Raw genomic sequence first — 18,020 nt, 5'->3', positions numbered from 1 at the left:
CAACAGACAAGATAAAATAATGGCATTTGCAGGGAAGTGGATGAATCTAGAGCGAATCATGTTGAATGAGACAAGTCAAGACCTAAGGAACAAAAGGTGCATGGTATCCTTAATATGTGGCTATTAGATCCAAACAGAATAAGAGTGAAGACTCAACAGTTGCATATTCAATGCTATGGACATGGTATTGGAAATATAAACACAACTACATAGATATAAAAACCCATGACTCTATAGACACAATGTTTTATTACATAGATTAATGTGTATCTATGACACACAAACCCTCAGCCTAATTTTGATTGTGGTCTAAAATCTAAGTGCCAGTGATTGTGTCTAGAGATTCCCTTCTTGAATACTTATTTGTTAAATATGTCATTTGAAATATAATGTAAGAATCAATGTTAATAAATTCTTCAATTAAAAATAGGGGAAGAGAGGAAAGAGGACAGACCTGAGCTCTGAGCAGAGACAAGGCAAGGGGGACAAGGAGAGGAGATGTTTTGCGTTTGCCAAGCTGTCCAGCCCCTGATCTTGGGGCTCCATGTAAATAGAACCCCACCAACTCAGGGGTCTCCAGCCTGGCTGCTCTGGAACCCCGAGGAACTACACGAAACCACACTATGACCTCCAGGATCAGAGCCTGAAGAACTCGAACCGGCCAGCCGGCCCCACACTGGGCCTCCGACCATCCCAGGGTCGAAGGCTCCCAAAGCCCAGGCCACGCCAAGCTTGTGCTCCTCGGTCTCCTGGCCAGTGGCACAGCCCAGGCCCAGGGCCTGGCATCCACGGCTGTACCTGCTGGACGGCTGCTCGGGAGCCAGGCAAGCCAGTACACTTGATCATCTGGTGAAGGAGAACGCGAGCCAGCGCAGCGTCCAGCAGCTCCGGGTCATCATAGAAACACACCAGCAGCCCCAGCCTGGGGTCGGGGAAAAGAGGAAAGGGGATATGGCTAGTAGATCAGAGGGGATTGTAATCTCACCCTCCACACACACATACACACGGGGGTCGCCATCACGGCAGGGGTGACAGTGTCCGCCTGAACCCTTTCCTACGCCCATCCTAGAAACTTAGGTTCTCGTGGGCCCATTTCACAGAAGGGCAAACTGAGACTCTGGGAGATAAGGGAGTTCTTGGGAAGTGGGGGAGGGGAGCAGACCCCTCCCCTCCCCTGCATGGAGACAGCCCCCACCCCTGGCCCCAGGCCCTGACCTGTGAATGGTTGAAGTGTTCCTTATGTCAAAGCCGGAGGAGCCGATCCTCTCCAGAAACGCCTGTGCCAGTTGGGGGGTGATGTCATAGACTGTGTCCAGCTGCTTGGTGGCATTGTCATAGCTGATGAACAGTCCCATCTGGTGGGTGGAGAAGGTCAGGGTGACATCCTAGGCCATGCTGGGGTTTTGTGGGGCCCTATCCTGGTGGCCTATGTGAGCCCCCCTCTTGCCCCGCCCCCAGGGACTCCTGCTTGAGTGGCCTTATTCCTTCTCTCTTTCTCTTTTTCCTTCTCCCTCTCTCCCCTCTAGGCAAGTGCTTTTGTCCCCAGCTCTGAACTTGATGCCTTCATGGTCTCTGTTGTTTCACATTCCAATATTCTACCGATTCAACTCGTTCCAGGCTGATCTTGGCACATTCATTCCTACATTTGTTCTTATTAAGGTCAGGGGATACAATCTACTAATTTTCTGATTTGAAGAGTCAGAGAGGTTTTGGGGGGGTTGTTGTTGTTGTTGTTGTTTTTAATTAAAGGAGCAAGTTTATGAATGACCCTCATGGTGGAAAGACTGGCTTCTCATTGTTGCTACAAAGCTTGGCCCATAAATTGGCAATTGTATTAAACAGTCGCTCCAGTTTCTCAATACTCTTCGTCCATTTTGCCTAGATGTCAAGAGACTCTGCGACTACAGGGCTTCATCCGTTTTCCTTGTCTTTCTAACAGATTCTAATGCACTAGAATTCTATTTGAAGGGGATCATAAAATTATCTCTCCCTCATGGGTTTTATCTTTGTCTATACAAAAGACAAAATCTTTCCCTCTCAGAGCTACTGCACTGAAGCTTCTGTGCGTGTGTGTGTGTGTGTGTGTGTGTGTGTGTGTGTGCCAGTACTGGGACTTGAACTCAGTCCCAGTATGCTCATTTGACTTTTATACTCAAGGCTGGTACTTGACCACTTCAGCCACACATCCCCTTCCAGCTTTTGTCTGGTTAATTGGAGAAGGAGTCTCATGGGATTTCCCCTGCCCTGGCTTGGTTTTGAACCACAATCCTCAGATCTCAGCCTCCTGGGGCATCTAGGATGACAGCCCTGAGCCACAGGCACCCACCCCCACTTCTGGTTTATTAAAGACCAAACTTTTTTTTTTCTTCCAGTCCTAGGGCTTGAACTCAGGGTCTGAGCACTGTCCTTGGGCTTTCTCAAAGCTAGTACTCTACCACTTGAGCCACAGCACCCCTTCTGGCTTTTTCTATGTATGTGTACTGAGGAATCAAACCCGGGTCTTTGTGCATGCTAGGCAAGCACTCTACCACTAGGCCAAACTTCCAGCCCAAAGCCAAACATTATTCAGTCAACAACGTAAGCAAGTCAGTCATTTTGCGTGATCTCTTTTCTCACTGGCTAGGACAGAGATACGATCTTTTATTTTTTGGACTGGGAGGCAAGCACTGCTCTCTTCGGGGGGCGGGGAGGTCCTGAGAACTGACAACCTTCTTTGAAGGTGGCTTGATTTCCAAAGGGTCCCGATGTCAGTGTCAGGACAGAATCAGGTTGGCTGGTTACTTAAGGCACATTAGATAGATACAAGGCTGCAAGGCAAACATTAATATGCAAATCCAATCATGGCAGCTCTTCAGAGAAGCTGCAGCGCACAGAAGCAGCGAGCAATTCAACATGCTTTTGTGTGTGAGGAGTGGTGGCTCAAGAACTGTTGACCTTGACTTTCTCGAGAACTAACAAAGCCTCCAACCTTCCCTTTGTATCGGGTTTATTCCTATCAATCTGGGTTGTCATCTGTCTACCATTCTTTTCCTTTTCTTAGCGCTCCTGGAATGGAACACCAATCTGTCATGAACCACTCCAAATCACGTTCCAAGTTTTCCTTTTTGTTGTTGTTGGTGGTGGTGGGGCTTGAACTCAGGGCCTGGGCACTGTCTCTGAGCTCTTTTCCTCAAGGCTAGTGCTCTACCACTTTGAGCCACAGTGCCACTTCCTGTTCTTGAGTGGTTCTCTGAAGAGTCGCATGAGGACTTCTCGGCTAGGCAGACTTCAAACCACGATCCTGCGATCTCAGCTTTCTGCATAGCTAAGGTGTGTGTCATTGGTGCTCAGGTCCAAATTGGCTTTAGAAGGAGACATATTAGAGATTGGAGGTGCAGCTCGGGTGGTAGAGCACCAATCAACGAAAGTGCCAGATACTGAGTTCAAGTCCAGATCTCAGACAAAAAGAGGAGGAGGAAGAGGAGAAGGAGGGGAGTGGAGGAAGGGGAGGAGGAAGAAGGAGGAGAAGGAGGAGGAGGGGGGGGGAGGAGCAGGAAGAAGTAGCCGCTACTATAATGAACTGAGGCCAGTGTGCCACACCCAGGACACGTTAGGGAGTGAAATATCAACACACCTCACCCCGTTCTCGTTACTAATGCAGACATACAGACAGCCATTTCCAACTTACTTCTACAGGACTCATTTTCCGAATTTCTTCAAGTGGTAGGTGAACCATATATCTGCCCAAAATCCATAAGTGTTCTGCACTAACCCATGAGACAGAGTCATCTGCAACATAAAAATAAATAAATACGTATGATGGATGAGAACACACGTATTTCAATTGCTGGGGGCTCGCACCTGTCATTCTAGCTACTCAGGAGACTCCGATCTGAGGATCAAGGTTCCAAGCCATTCTCGACAGGAAAATCCATGAGATTCTTGTCTCCAATTAACCAGGAAAAAAGGTGAAAGTGGAGCTGTGGTTCAAATGGTAGAGCACCACAAAATTCAACAAGAACCAAGCTAAGTTCTAGCTTTCCCTTAATTAATAAGCAGTAACTATATCACCACAAACCAAAGATGCCCCTTAGACATATGTGTGTGTGTGTGTATATATATATATATATATATATATATATATATATATATATATATATCTCCATGTCAGTTGTGGGGCTTGAACTTGGGGCCTGTGTGCTGTCCCTGAACAATTTTGCTCAAGACTAGTGCTCTAGCCTTTGAACCAAATCACCACTTCCAGTTTTCTGGTGGTTAATTGGAGATAAGAGTCTCATGGGCTCTCCAGTTCAGCCTGGCTTTGAACTGTGATCCTCAGATCTCAACTAGATGCTGGCAAGAATGATTCAGGGGGAAATGGAGGTGGAATGACTTTCTTGGGGTTAATTGGCAGGAGACTCAGATCCATGCTAGCCATAATTAGGCACCAAGCAGAGAGAATTCTGCGATGCATTAAATACATGGATTATTATGTTGCCCTGTGCAGGTAGCTGGCTAATAGTCAGCATAAGATTCAAGGAAAGGGGCTGGGAGTTTGGCCTAGTGGTTAAAGTGCTTGCCTAGCATGCACGAAGACCCAGGTACCACATACATACAAAAAAGCCGGAAGTGGTGCTGAGGTTCAAGTGGTAGAGCTCTAGCCTTGAGAAAGTCCAAGGACAGTGCTCAGGCCCTGAGCCAAACCCAGGACTGGCAAAAAAAAAAAAAAAAAAAAGATTCAAGGAAAGAGTTGATCAACAGTCCAAGGGTCTCTATGTGTTTCTTATGCTTGATTTCATTATTGTTATTATTATTATTATTATTACTATTATTAGCACTTGCAAGTCTCTCCTCTCTCTCTCTCTCTCCCTCTCTCTCTCTCTCTCTCTCTCTCTCTCTCTCTCTCTCTCTCTCTCTCTCTCTCTCTCCTTTCTCTGGAATACCTTCCTCTCACCTCATATCGCAGAATCTACCTCATTTGCCTAACTTTAAATGACAGCCATGCAAGAGGTCTGGTGAACCTGGCGTGGTGGCTCACGCCTGTAATCCTAGTTACTCAGGAGGCTGAGATCTGAGGATCCCAGTTCAAAGCCAGCCCTGGCACTAAAGTCCTTGAGACTCTTATCTCCAATTAACTACTAGAAAATGGGAAATTGGGCTGTGTCTCAATGGGTAGGGCGGTAGCCTTGAGCTGAAGAGCTCAGGGACAGCACCCAGGCCCAGAGTTCAAGCCCCACAACCAACCAAAAAAAAAAAATGTGAAGCTCAGCCATCATTCCAATTTTTATATCCCTGACCTTAGCTACTGTAGAACTTCTGCATCAAATAACTAAATTCTGATCTACTTTCCCATTGCCAGGAAGCTCAGGGCTAAACTTCTGGACTAGAAGATTCTCTAAGCAAGTCCCATCAGCTCTTTGGTGAAGCCCCACCGAGGGGGGTGACAAGGGTCACAGAATAATGAACTCAGTCCCCTCATTAGACTCACCCGGGACAACCGTGGCTGTGCGTAAAACCCTGTGCATCCAGGAGTAGCAGGCGCTCCGCACGCGAGCAGGGGTCTGGTCGTACACCTCTCCCAGCACAGCCGATCTGCGGGGTACACGCAGCTTACCCTGGGGGGCCAGGGCACCAGAGCCAGGGTCCCCACAGGGACACAGCAGGGCACCCTCTCAGCATCGTTTGGCCTCTCCCAGCTGGCATGACGCTTTTAAGGTTCACACAGTTGTCACATACCAGATCACCTGCAGGCCTTTTTGATGGCCAAATAATATTCCATTGTATGATTTGACCACATAGGGCTTATTCCCCCCCATCGGTTGTTGGATATTTGGATTATTTTGTCTTTTATAAGTAATGCTACGATATTAAACTGTTCATTTACACGTTTTGTGTATGTGTTGGGTACAGTCGCTAGAGTGGAATCATAGAGTTACTACACTATATAGGTTTCTACACTTTCTTTTGGTGCTGGAAATAAAGCCCAAATTCTTGCAATGCAGTGCAAATTGTTACACATGTGCTATGCACGCCACATGGCTCTTAGCTTTTCCACATAATCCTTAACCCCTGTCTTCTCTGAGGGTTTGTTTAGATTTTTGGATGGTCTTTTTTTGTTTTTTGTTTTGTTTTGTTTTGTTTTTTACCAGCACTGGATCCCAAACTCAGGGCCTGGGTGTTGTCCCTTTTTTTTTTTTTTTCAAGGCTAGTGCTCTACCACTTGAGCCACAGCTCCACTTCCAGTAGTTTTTGTTTGTTTGTAGGTTTGTAGGGAACTGGAGAAAAGAATTTCATGGACTTTCTTGCCCAAGCTGGCTTTGAGTCACACTCCTCAGATTTCAGCCTCTCGGGTGGCTAGAGTTACAGGCATCAGGCACTGGCACAGCCCTCTAGTCGGTTTACAACAAAAACAAAAACAAAATGATTTCCCTTTAGAAATTCTTTTTTTTTTCTTCCTTTTTCTTTCTTTTTTTTAAGGCAAGAGATTAATCTCAGGGTAATAGCAAGACATAGTTCTTTAAAATAAATAAATAAACAAATAAAGGGCCAAGAGTGTGGCCTAGTGGTAGAGTGTTTGCCTAGCATGCACAAAGCCCTGGGTTTGAGTCCTCAGTACCATATATGCAGAAAAAGCCAGAAGTGGTACTGTGGCTCAAGTGCTAGAGTGCTAGCCTTGAGAAAGCCTAAGGACAGTCAGTGCCCAGGCCCTGAGATCAAACCCCAGGAACAGACAGACAGACATCATTTAGGGTAAATATGCTGACATCTTTTCTGCAAGCTGGACCTAAGACAAGTTATTTAGTCTCCTTGGGCTTTTGTTTTCTCCTCTGAGAAATAAGAAGGGACATGATGGTACCATCCTCAAGGAAAAGGAAAGGGAGTAACAGGAGAGTGGGAATGAGGGAGGATAATGGGCAGGACAGGACAGCATGAGGGAAGGGCAGAAGAGTGGGACAGATTGGATTCAAAAGACCTGAACCCACTTTAACAATGAATTTCCACTCTACGTGGAATACCGTGGGGTCCTCTCAAGACTGGAGAGGAAGACTCCACAGGAAACAAGTAATCCTGGCTACTCAGGAGGCTGAGAGCGAAGGATTGCAGTTCAAGGCTAATGCATGCAGGAAAGTCTACAAGACTCTTATCAGCTAACCAGCAAAACAAACAAACAAACAAACAAAACCAGGAATGGAGGTTTGGCTCAAATGGTAGAGTACCTGCCTTGAGGGGAAAAAAAAAGCCCAGTGAAAGTGTGAGGCCCTAAAATTCAAGCCCCAGTATCAGCACAAATACCAAAAATGACCTCAGAGTCTCCTTGGCCTCCTGCTTTGTAAAGGACAGGGACAGAAGCTACCATAGATGAACCAGATGGCAGTCCCTGCCCCGCTGTGAGGAAAGACCCCTTTCTACACTGTTTCTGTGACGAAGATATCAGGTAGCTAGTTATGAATGATACTTTTCACAGTATTTATTTTTAGTACTTAAGACAAAGGGTACTGTTTTCCCATTGACTGACATTATACATATCTATTTTTAAAATAAGCATGTTTAAGTAGAAAGGATGATTTACAGCTGGGTACCAGCAGCTCACACTTGTAATCCTAGCTACTTGGGAGTCTGTGATGTGGAAGACAGCAGTTCGAGGCCAGCCCAGAAAGTACACTTGTAGGTCTCCTTCTCAGCTGAGACCTGGGTAGGTACAGTGGCATGTGTATTCCTTCCAGGAAGTATAAAATAGGTGGATTACAGTCCAAGTTTATTCCTGGGCATGAAGGAAGAATCTATCTCAAAAATAACCCATCATCCTAGTTACTCAGGAAGCTGAGATGTGAGGATCCCAGGAAAGTCTTTGAGGGCCCCAGACTCTTATCTCCAATTAACTAGCAAAAGCCCGGAAGTGGAGGTATGATTCAAGTGGTAGAGTGCCAGCCCACGAGCCGAAAAGCTAAGGGATAGCAACCAAGTCCTGAGGTAACATTTCACAACAGGCTTGTGCATGTGCATTCACACACACATGCACACACACAGAGACCTCTGTAAAAACAAAGATGCAATAATTCCTGAAACAGGTGTGGCAAGAATCGTGAGAGTGCCAGATGGCTAAGATTTGGGAGACAGTTTTAAATCAAGGGTAGGGTAGGATCTCTCTCTCCACTCTACAGTGTGTGTGTGTGTGTGTGTGTGTGTGTGTGTGTGTGTGTGTGTGCTGGTCCTGGATCCTTCTCTTCTATGTGTGGTGGTTCACTGGAGATGAGAGTCTCACAGACTTTCCTGCACGGACTGGCCTCGAACTGCGATCCTCAGATCTGGGCCTCCTGAGTAGCTAGGATGACAGTACCTGGTCAGCAATCGCCCAGACTTTGCCCCCAGCTCTCCCCTCTGCCCATGTCGCCCTGCTCCTAATGCGTGGGTTCGAGACTGGCAGAAAGCACTCACAGATTCTTAAAGGCATCCTCCCTCAGGTCTCCTGGCAACTGCTGGGCCACCTCTGGCTGGAGAAAGCTGCCCGAGGACCCCCTTAGCAGTTTGCCCAGCACCTTCACACACTCCAGGGGGTTCAACACCTGGAAACAGCGCTCCAGCGTGGCGACGAAGAGGCTGCGGTTGACGCCTGGGCACCCCAAAGCTTCTTCTCGAATCTCTCCCCAGTCAATAGCCAAGCTGTCAGAATCCTAAACAAAGGCAAGAAGCCAAGAGCCATCTCCCCACTCGGAAGCCTGGGAGAACCCCACTTGACTGCGGTGGGGAAACTCAGAATCACTGTGAAACACTATGCTGCCCTAGGGCAACTTCTAGAACTTTCCATGGCCTGCTCCACCTACCCAAGGGAACATCTCACAACTCTCACACTGGGTAATTGCAGAAAAGTCCTGAGGCTGAGCTTCATGTCATCCTAACTTCCTACAATATCTGCGCTTGGAGGGTCTTGAACCAAGTGTTAGGATGAACGATAATGTTCCATTATGCCGGGCATGGTGGCTCACGCCTATAATCCTAGCTACTCAGGAGGCTGAGAGCTGAGGATCAAGGTTCAAAGCCAGGCCAGGCACTAAAGAACATGAGACTTTTATCTCCAATTAATCACTAGAAAACTGGAAGTGGGGCTGTGGCTCCAGGAGTAGGATGGTAGCTTTGAGCTGAAGAGTTCAGGGACAGTGGCCAGGCCCAGAGTTCAAATCCCATGACCCACCCCCCCAAAAAAGATATTTCATTGTGGGTTCTAGCTACTCAGGAGGCTGAGATCTGAGGATCTCCATTTGAAGCTAGTCCAGGCAAAAAAGTGTGTGACTCTTTTTGGGGGTGGGGGGCAGGGGGAGGTCATGGGGCTTAAACTCTGGCCTGAGCACTATCCCTGAGATCTTCAGATCAAGACTACCACCCTACCCTTGAGCCATAAGCCCCACTTCCCATTTTCTAGTGATTAATTGGAGATAAGAGTGTCTCGGTTTTGTGTTGTCCAGGCTGACTTTAAACCTCCATCCTCAGATCTCAGCCTCCTGAGTAGCTAGGATTACAGATGTGAGCCACCTCACCAGACTAAGTGTGTGACTCTTCAATTAACCAACAAAAAGCTGAAGTGGAGGTATGACTCAAGTGGTAGAGCACCAGCCAGAATGAAAAAGCCAAGGGAAAATGTGAAGCTCTGAGTTAAAGCTCCAGCACGGACACACACACACACACACACACACACACACACACACACACACACTTACACTCATTACTCTCCTACCAAACTGCTTGTCGTATCCATTATGCTTGATTGGCAAATTTTAAAATAAGTATACAATTAAGGGATGGATTGTAGCTTGCCTACTAACGTACATAAGCCCCTGGATTCAATCTACTGTAAAAACGAACCAAGAAGTCATAAGGACATAGTTATTTAAATGCTTAAAGGGTTCAACTATTTCCCATCAAACTGTCTCTAATAAAGAAAACTCTACACTGCACCTTTGTGGGTCCCCAAGACTTGGCAAATCTTGGGGTCCTTGCTCTGTGATGCCTTTGTAGCTAAATGTGGACAGGACAGGCTCTCCTCCATGCCCACTGGCAGAAGCGATTAGCAACCCACTAGAAGACCTTCAGTCCCTCTCATTCCTTTTTCTTTTTTCTCTCATCCCTGGGTTTGAACTCGGGGCCCAGGCACTGTCCCTGAGCGCCTTTTGCTCCAATTAGTCCTCTACCACTTGAGGCATGACTCCAGTTCTGTCTTTTTCTACGATTAATAGGAGATAAGAGTCTCACAGAATTTCCTATCTGGGTTGGCTTTGAACCGCCATCTCCAGAGTTGTTAGGATCACAGGTCTAAGCTACCAATACCCAGCTCCTCTAGTTTCTTAGTACCTCAAAACACATGAATTGCAGAGAGAGTGAAAGTCCTAAAAGCCCCCATGGGAAGAAGCTGGCCCAGTGCCTGGTTCAGGAATGAGCTCAACTTAATCCAATTCAACCAACACCTCCCAGCCTTGGTATCTCATCTCCTCCCAGGGGCCCCGGAACTCCTCACCAGGCGGCCCAGCTTGTCTTCCAAGAGACTCTTCATGACCACGCGGAACTGCTGGGCACTGGTGGCCCTCAGATCTCCCAGCAGCCTCTGGGGCTCGTACAAGAGTTGCTCTAGGTCATCTTCCATGGTTGCCTGGATGGAGAATGTGGCAGAGTTGATGTGGACAAGGAGTAATGCAATCATCTGGTCAGCACAGCAGCCAACAGCCCAACCTGTACCTCATCCCCACTCTCTGCTGGGTCCCCCAAACTGCCAGTGGATCCCGTGTGTTTCCTTTAGGCCGCCTGCAAATTATTCCAATAGCTGCCAGCACTGGCTCAAGCCTGTGATCCAAGTTACTCAAGAGGCTGAGATTTGGGGGATTGCAGTTCAAAGCCAGCCTAGGCGAGGAAGTGGATGAGGAGTGCTTCAATGTCATGTGCTAGTCACGGTGTCATGGCTAAGACACAGTTCGGCACAGCTGGGCCAATGGTCTGACATACTATCCAGTTAATTGCAGTTCTCACCAGGCCCCACTGCACTGGCTGAAAATCAACATTGCTATCTATCAGTGTGCTATGCTTGTTATTTGTAGAAGGGCCAGGAGCGTGGCCTACTGGTAGAGTGCTTGCCTAGCATGCATGAAATCTTGGGTTCCATTCCTTGGTATCACACACACAGAAAAGCCGGACGTGGTGTTGTGGCTCAAGTGGTAGAGTGCTAACCTTGAGAAAGTTCAAGGGCAGTGCCCAAGCCCTGAGTTCAAGTCCCAGGAGAAAAAGAAAGAGAAGCAGAAGCAGAAGAAGCGGAAGCAGAAGCGGAAGCGGAAGAAGAGGAAGAGGAAGAGGAGGAAGAAGAAGAAGAAGAAGAAGAAGAAGAAGAAGAAGAAGAAGAAGAAGAAGAAGAAGAAGGAAGAGGAGGAGGAAGGAGGAGGAGGAGGAAAAGGAGGAAGAGGAGGAAGAAGAAGAAGAAGAAGAAGAAGAAGAAGAAGAAGAAGAAGAAGAAGAAGAAGAAGAAGAAGAAGAAGAAGAAGAAGAAGAAATGGAAAGATTGATCATTGAACCCAAATCTCTACTCTCCACCCTGTGCTTTGCATGTATCTTGACCCCCAAGGGCTAGTGTGTTGAAGCTCGGTCCCTGATAGGCTGGTGTTGGAGAGTGATGGGCCCTATAAGAGGTGGAGCCCAATAGGAGGTCATGAGGGGCGGAGCCTGTCCTTGCAAGGAAGTAATGTCATTTCCACTGTGCTGCCAGCCACCAGGAGGCCAGGAGGATCCTTTCTAAAACTGTGGAGCTCCACAAACCTATTTCCTTAGAAAGAACTCCACCTCGGGTAGTCTGTGATAGCAACAGGGAGCTGACTAATAAACATCCAGTTTCATTTTGTTTATCAAACTCAAGCGTCAGCTGGGTACATGGCCCCCTTTGGGGTGTGATGTGCCTGCAGCCTGGGGATCAGAGGAATGTGAGGGGGACAGGGTGTTTGCAGAATCTGCAGGGAATGCAACCGGATGAATAACTTCTAAGTCACATCCTTAAAGCCTGTGAGCATGTAATGACAGATAAAGGAACCTAGGCCCCTGGATGGCTTTGAAACACAACTACCCTTATTCTCCAGATCTCTCACTTAAACTCTCCACTATTATTTGAGAAAGAAGCTAAATTGTTGGAGAGGGGTGGCTATAATTTCGGGATCTCCTCATTCTGGCACCATAACATATCCTGTCCCGGTCAGAAGTGGGAAGTTGAAAGACAAAACGGTTTGGGTGATGTCTCAACAAAATCGGAACAAGCTGGGTGTGGATGGTTCACACCTGTAATCCTAGCTACTTAGGGGGCTAAGATCTGAGGGCTGTGGTTCAAAGCCAGCCTGGGCAAGAAAGCATCTCCAAATAACCATCAAAGAGCCAGAAACCGAGGTGTAATTCAAATAGTATAATGCCAGCCTTGAAAGAAAAAGCTAAAGAACAATGCTCAGGCCCTGAGTTCAAATTCCAGTACAAAAGTAACAATTAAAAAGAAAACCTAAGCAGGAGACTTCTCTCTATAGAAATAGAATCTGTCTCTGTCTCTGTCTCTATCTCTGTCTCTGTCTCTCTCTCTCTCTCCTCAGCCCATGAGTAGAGAGAACACCCTCCCCTGTTCTCTAAGTTGACAGCCCATGAACACTGAGAAGGAAACAGAGTATGGGGGGGGGGGCTCAGCTACGCACCTGCAGGCTGAACATGGTGAAGGGGGCATTGTGGGAGTTCAGGTAGGCCAGGACTCGGTGGGGCAGGTCTGCTGTCCACGCATGCGCACTTCAGTCACAGAAAGAAGGGAGATGTCACAACAAACAGCACTTTGGCAGCTGGGTGCCCGGGGCAGGAAGATGGCTATGGATGCCAGGGACGCCCTGGGCACTGCCCAGCACAATGATGGGAGACCTCCCCCACCCTTCTAGAGGGGGTTAAAGTCTTATGAGCTGAATGCAAGATTCCAGCTCCCATGATGGCCTGTTTGGTTGACTGCAAGCTAAAGAGAGTGACTCCTTCCTCCTTCCTCAGATCAGTTAGAAAACAAAATCAAGACTCTGGGTGGACCATAAACTAGAGAATGAATGGCTCCAAACCCAGCCAGGCATTGTGGCTTATGCCTGTAATCCCAGCTTTTCAGAAGGCTGAGGTCTGAAGATCAGATCACAGTTTAATTGGATCACAGCCTGAGTCGACAAATCCAAGAAACACTTTTGGGGTGTGTGTGTGTGTGTGTGTGTGTGTGTGTGTGTGTGTGTGTGCCAGTCCTAAGGCTTGAACTCAGGGCCTAGGCACTGCCCCTGAGCTTTTTCACTCAACACTGATGCTCTACCACTTGAGCCACAGTTCCACTTCTGGCTTGTTTGCTGGTTAATTGGAGATAAGAGTCTCACAGATTTCCTGCCCGAACTGACTTGGAACTGAATTTCTCAGCCTTGGGCCTGGAGTGTGGCCTAGTGGTACAGTGCATGCCTAGCATGCATGAAACCCTAGGTTTAATTTCTCAGTTCCAAATACACAGAAAAAACTGCAAGTGGCGCTGTGGCTCAAGTGGTAGAGTGCTAGCCTTGAGCAAAAGAAGCTCAGGGATAGTGTCCAGGTCCTGAGTTCAAGGCTCAGGATTGGCAAAAAAAAAAAAAAAGAATAATGCTTGCTAGGCATCTAGGCTATCATCCTAGCTACTCAAGAAGCTGAGATCTGGATTGTAGTTCAAAGCCAGACCAGGCAAAAAGGTCTATGAGACTCTTATCTTCAATAAACCTCTAGAAAGTCAGAAGTGGAGCTGTGGCTCAAGTGGTAGAGCTCTAGATTTTAGTGAAAAAGCCCAGTGAGAATGCAAGGCCCTGAGTTCAAGTCCCAGTACCAGCGCGCACACACACGCGTGCGTGCGCGCACACACACACACACACACACACACACACACACACACACTACACTTAATCCTCTTCCCCTCCCTGCAGGCAGGTCACCTGAAGAACTGGAGGAGATCCAGGAATGCTACAATGGGGAGAAAAGGAAAAGAGAACTTTAACAAGGAATCCTTCTAGAAAGATCTAATGAACTCTGTGTGAGCTGTAGGGGGGGAACATTACCATTCAGATAGCGTCCTTCCAGGATCTCTTCCTATAAGGCAAGGAGAGAGCATCCAGCACAATCATTCTAGAACATTCCCAGAAGAGAGGATCAGGATGAAAAGATGCTGTAACTCACCACCATGTTTTGCAGCAGTGGATGCAAATCTACAAGAGAGTCCACGTGTGAATAGCTGGATCCGAACTACGTGGCTTTCACACACACACACACACACACACACACCATGGGAAGGTGCCTATCAGAGCCATCATGAAGGAAGCTGTCAGTGATTCCTCCCCGCCCCCCCAACCCCCTTTTTTCTGTGCTAGTCCTGGGGCTTGAACTCGAGGACTAGGTGCTGCCCCTTAACTTTTATGCTTAAGGCTGGCACTCCACCACTTTAGCCATAGTTCCGCTTCTGACTCTCTCTCTCTCTCTCTCTCTCTCTTTTTTTTTTGGTGTTCATTGGAGATAAAAGTCTCAAAAGTCTCATAGACTTTCCTGCCGAGGCTGACTTTGAACCTGGATCCTCAGATCTCAGCCTCCTGAGTGGCTGGGATTACAGGCGTGAGCCACCAGCACCCGACTACTTTCTGTAAATCTCTTTCAGTGAATTTTAATGATGCCTGTAGCCAGGGTATGAAAATCCCACTTTGAAAAACCTTTTGAAATCATCCCTGGCATTCTACAATGCGCACACAACAAAGATACATATGCAGGAACACATCACATGCAAACATGTGGAAACATGCACTCACATGTGCAAATGCACGCATTCATACTCACAAATGCACACGTGTAAACACGAACACACTCAAACATATACACTGAATGCACGCGTGCACTCCAAGCACCTGAAGGAAACACGTGTCCACATTGACCTGCCAACTACATTGTCTTCGATGTATGCAGAGCCCGGAAGGCAACTGCATCAAGACTTACCCTGCCGAGAACTCGGAACTCTCTGACTTGCCATTCCATGGCTCAGGAAGAGGAGGAGGAGAATGGAGAATGCCCGAGACATTCTCCTGAGGCTGGATTGAGCCTGGAAGAGATTTTGGCTCTGCTTTCCTCCACTGAATAACATTCCCAAGGTAACTTAGTGGTAGAGGGCTTGCCTGGCATGCATGAAGTCCCAGGTTCCATTCCTCAGTACCACATAAATAGAAAAAACTGGACGTGGCACTATGGCTCAAGTGATAGGGAGGTAGCCTTGAGGAAAAGAAGCTCAGACAGTGCACAGGCCCTGACTTCAAGCCACAGGACTGGCAAAAACTAAAATAAAACATTCCCAAGCAAAAAAGAGAACACAGAGACCCAGAATCCCTCAAGACTATTAATTTGTTACTGTGTGTGTGTGTGTGTGTGCGTGTGTGTGTGTGTGTGCATGTACGCATGAGCTCAATGTTCTCCTTGCTTGCCACAGAAATCTGTTTTTATGTGTGTGTATGTATGCATGCGTGCACCCACACACACCTAATACTAGAGCTTGAACTCAAGGCTTCACGTTCTCACTTGGCTTTTGTTTAAGGCTAGCACTTGAGCCACACCTCAGCTTCTGGCTTTAGGCTGATTTATTGGAAATAAGCATCTCATGGATTTGTCTGTCCCAGGCTGCCTTCAAATCACAATCCCCAGATCCCATTTTTTTTTTCCTTCTTCTGTTGGTCATTGGTCTTGAACTCAGGGGCTGGGTGCTGTCCCTGAGCTTTCATTCATAGCTAGTGCTCTACAACTTAAGCCATAGCTCCACTTCCAGTTTTCTGGTGGTTAATTGAAAATAAGAGTCTCATGGACTTTCCTACCGGCGGGCTTTGAACTGCAATCCTAATATCTCAGCCTCCTGAGTAGCTAGGCTTACAGGCACAGGTAATGCCCAGATCTTATTTACAATCTTAGTTGTCACCCTATCTTCTATAAACCAGGAGTATTTAAAAGCATACTCTGTTGTATCTCAAGGATTCATTTGCAGGATTTCAGAGCTTTTATAATTCAGTAATACAGGGGTCAATGTCAAAACACAGAAGAGGGCTAGGAACATGGCTTCGTGGTAAAATGTTTGCCTTGCATACATGAAGACTTGGGTTTAATTCCTCAGTACCACATATACAGAAAAAGCCAGATGTGAAGCTCAAATGGTAGAGTGCTAGCCTTGAGCAAAAGAAGCCCAGGGACAGTGTGTAGGCTCAGAATTCAAGCCCCATGACCAACCGAAGGAGAAGGAGAAACAGAAGAAAAAGAAGAAGGAGGAGGAATAAAGAGCCTGCAAGTCAGAGGTTTATAACTGAAAGGCCCAGAAAGATCTGAAGACTGTCTGAGATGATTCAAGGAAAGAAACCATTCTGTGGTATTTAGCCTTCCAGCTACACTAAGATAACCAAGATCAGGATTCCTTGAGGAAAAATCAGTTTATGTTACACAAATACCACAAGGCTCATCTCCATTTTGCTTCGGTATCTGCTTGCTTGCCTTAACTATACCACTCACCAGGGATGCCACTGCCTTCTGATTGGAAATAGCCAGGGTACGGTGCCACTACAGGCAAGCTTACTGAGAGTTATGATGTCTAATGCTTATGGTGAAGAATAAATGGGCTGAAAGGTCTCTAAATAATCACTAGTGAAAGGATGGCACAATGGTCTTACATGGCCAGCTTTTGTAATTCTTGTTTATAAAACCCTACCCCACGCTAAGCCCGGGGCCCTTTTTCACTGTCAAGATTTTGATTCTCCATCTTGGTAGATTGAGGCAGATGCCATGTGGCTTAATTGACTTCCTAGCTTTCCTTAACTGAGGGTCTTGAAGTCTCATTTGAACTTTGCATATAATAAAGTGAGCTGAGGGAGCAGATGGAGAGTTTGGGGAGATCAGCACAGCCAGCCAGACCCCAAGAAAAGAACACTGGATATGAGGGGGAGTTTGAGCAAGGAGAAAGTTCTAGAGCCATGAAGAATGAATTCTGGAGACTTTAGCTTCAGGAAAAAAAAAACCACAGAAACAATCACAGGAACTCACACAGGACTGAGAAAAACTCTTGCAGGACAATCTCAGACAGGAAGTACTTTGGCCATGGCTCTGCCATGTTTTGTAGTTCCGTAAGACACAGCCATGGAGGGAAAGAGGGGATGAGTATACAGATGCTGTGTGGTTTGTTGGTTTGTTTCTATGTGTGTGCCAGTCTTGGGCTTGAACTCAGGGCCTGGGCACTGTCCATGAGCACTTTTGCACTATGCTAATTGAGCCACAGCACCACTGCTGGCATTTTCTGTGTATGTGGTAACAAAGAATTGAACCCCAGGACTTCATAAATGCTAGGCAAGCATTCTACCACAAGGCCACACACCCAGGCCAGCACTTTTTATCATCTGAGCTGCAATTCTACTTGTGGCTTTTATTCAGTGATTAATTGAAGATAAAAGTCTCACAGATCTTTCTCGGGGTAGAGCTATCAGTGCCTGGCTTCCGTAGGATTTTTAAATAAGAAAATTAGAACAGACAGCTCTTTTCATGATTCTAAGCTGCTCATGTCACTTTCCTTCCCATTTACTCTTGAGATAAAATCTAAGACATTTACAGTGGCTTTGCCCCTTTGCCCCTCACTCCCCAAGCCTCAGAAACTCTCTTTTCCTCCAAACCAAAAAGGCTTACACACACATACACACGAAGCCTGCCCAATGCAACTCACTGCAAATCTCAAGTGTTTACTAAAGTCTTCCCTGAAATCTGCCTAAGCTGAGACAGTTAGCCAAGAGAACAAGCCCATATATGTCAGTACCAGATACAGCTATAATGCATAATATTTTTCCATGCCAGTCCTGGGACTCGAACTCAGGATCTCAGTACTATCCCTGAGCTTCTTTTGCTCAAGGCTGGTGCTCTACCACTTTGAGCCACAGCTCCACTTCTGGTTTTCTATGGTTAGTTAGAGGCAAGAATCTCACACACTTTACCACTTGGCCTGACATGGA

At 46.9% G+C, this 18,020-nt stretch overlaps 1 protein-coding gene across 1 annotated transcript in view; it reads right to left on the bottom strand.

Annotated features, from left to right (window-relative positions):
* The window catches only part of Otoa (otoancorin), a 60,790-nt gene extending 45,714 nt beyond the window's left edge, over positions 1–15,076 (bottom strand). Inside the window, exons 1-11 of the mRNA XM_090318670.1 lie at positions 14,995–15,076; positions 14,191–14,219; positions 14,073–14,103; positions 13,950–13,977; positions 12,678–12,765; positions 10,487–10,618; positions 8,416–8,651; positions 5,468–5,571; positions 3,668–3,768; positions 1,216–1,355; positions 799–922 (exon numbers count right to left, since the gene is read on the bottom strand). Of these exons, the coding sequence (XP_090174796.1) occupies positions 799–922; positions 1,216–1,355; positions 3,668–3,768; positions 5,468–5,571; positions 8,416–8,651; positions 10,487–10,618; positions 12,678–12,765; positions 13,950–13,977; positions 14,073–14,103; positions 14,191–14,219; positions 14,995–15,076 (1,095 nt within the window). The remainder of the gene's footprint in view (positions 1–798; positions 923–1,215; positions 1,356–3,667; positions 3,769–5,467; positions 5,572–8,415; positions 8,652–10,486; positions 10,619–12,677; positions 12,766–13,949; positions 13,978–14,072; positions 14,104–14,190; positions 14,220–14,994) is intronic.
* Between the last annotated feature and the right edge of the window lie 2,944 nt (positions 15,077–18,020).

This window comes from Megascapheus bottae, chromosome 25 (assembly GCF_031878675.1).
Source record: "Megascapheus bottae isolate mThoBot1 chromosome 25, mThoBot2.hap1, whole genome shotgun sequence".
NCBI classification, from domain to species: domain Eukaryota; kingdom Metazoa; phylum Chordata; class Mammalia; order Rodentia; family Geomyidae; genus Megascapheus; species Megascapheus bottae.
The sequence above is the reverse complement of the archived record's forward strand: the minus strand, read 5'-3'. Positions and strand labels throughout refer to the sequence as shown.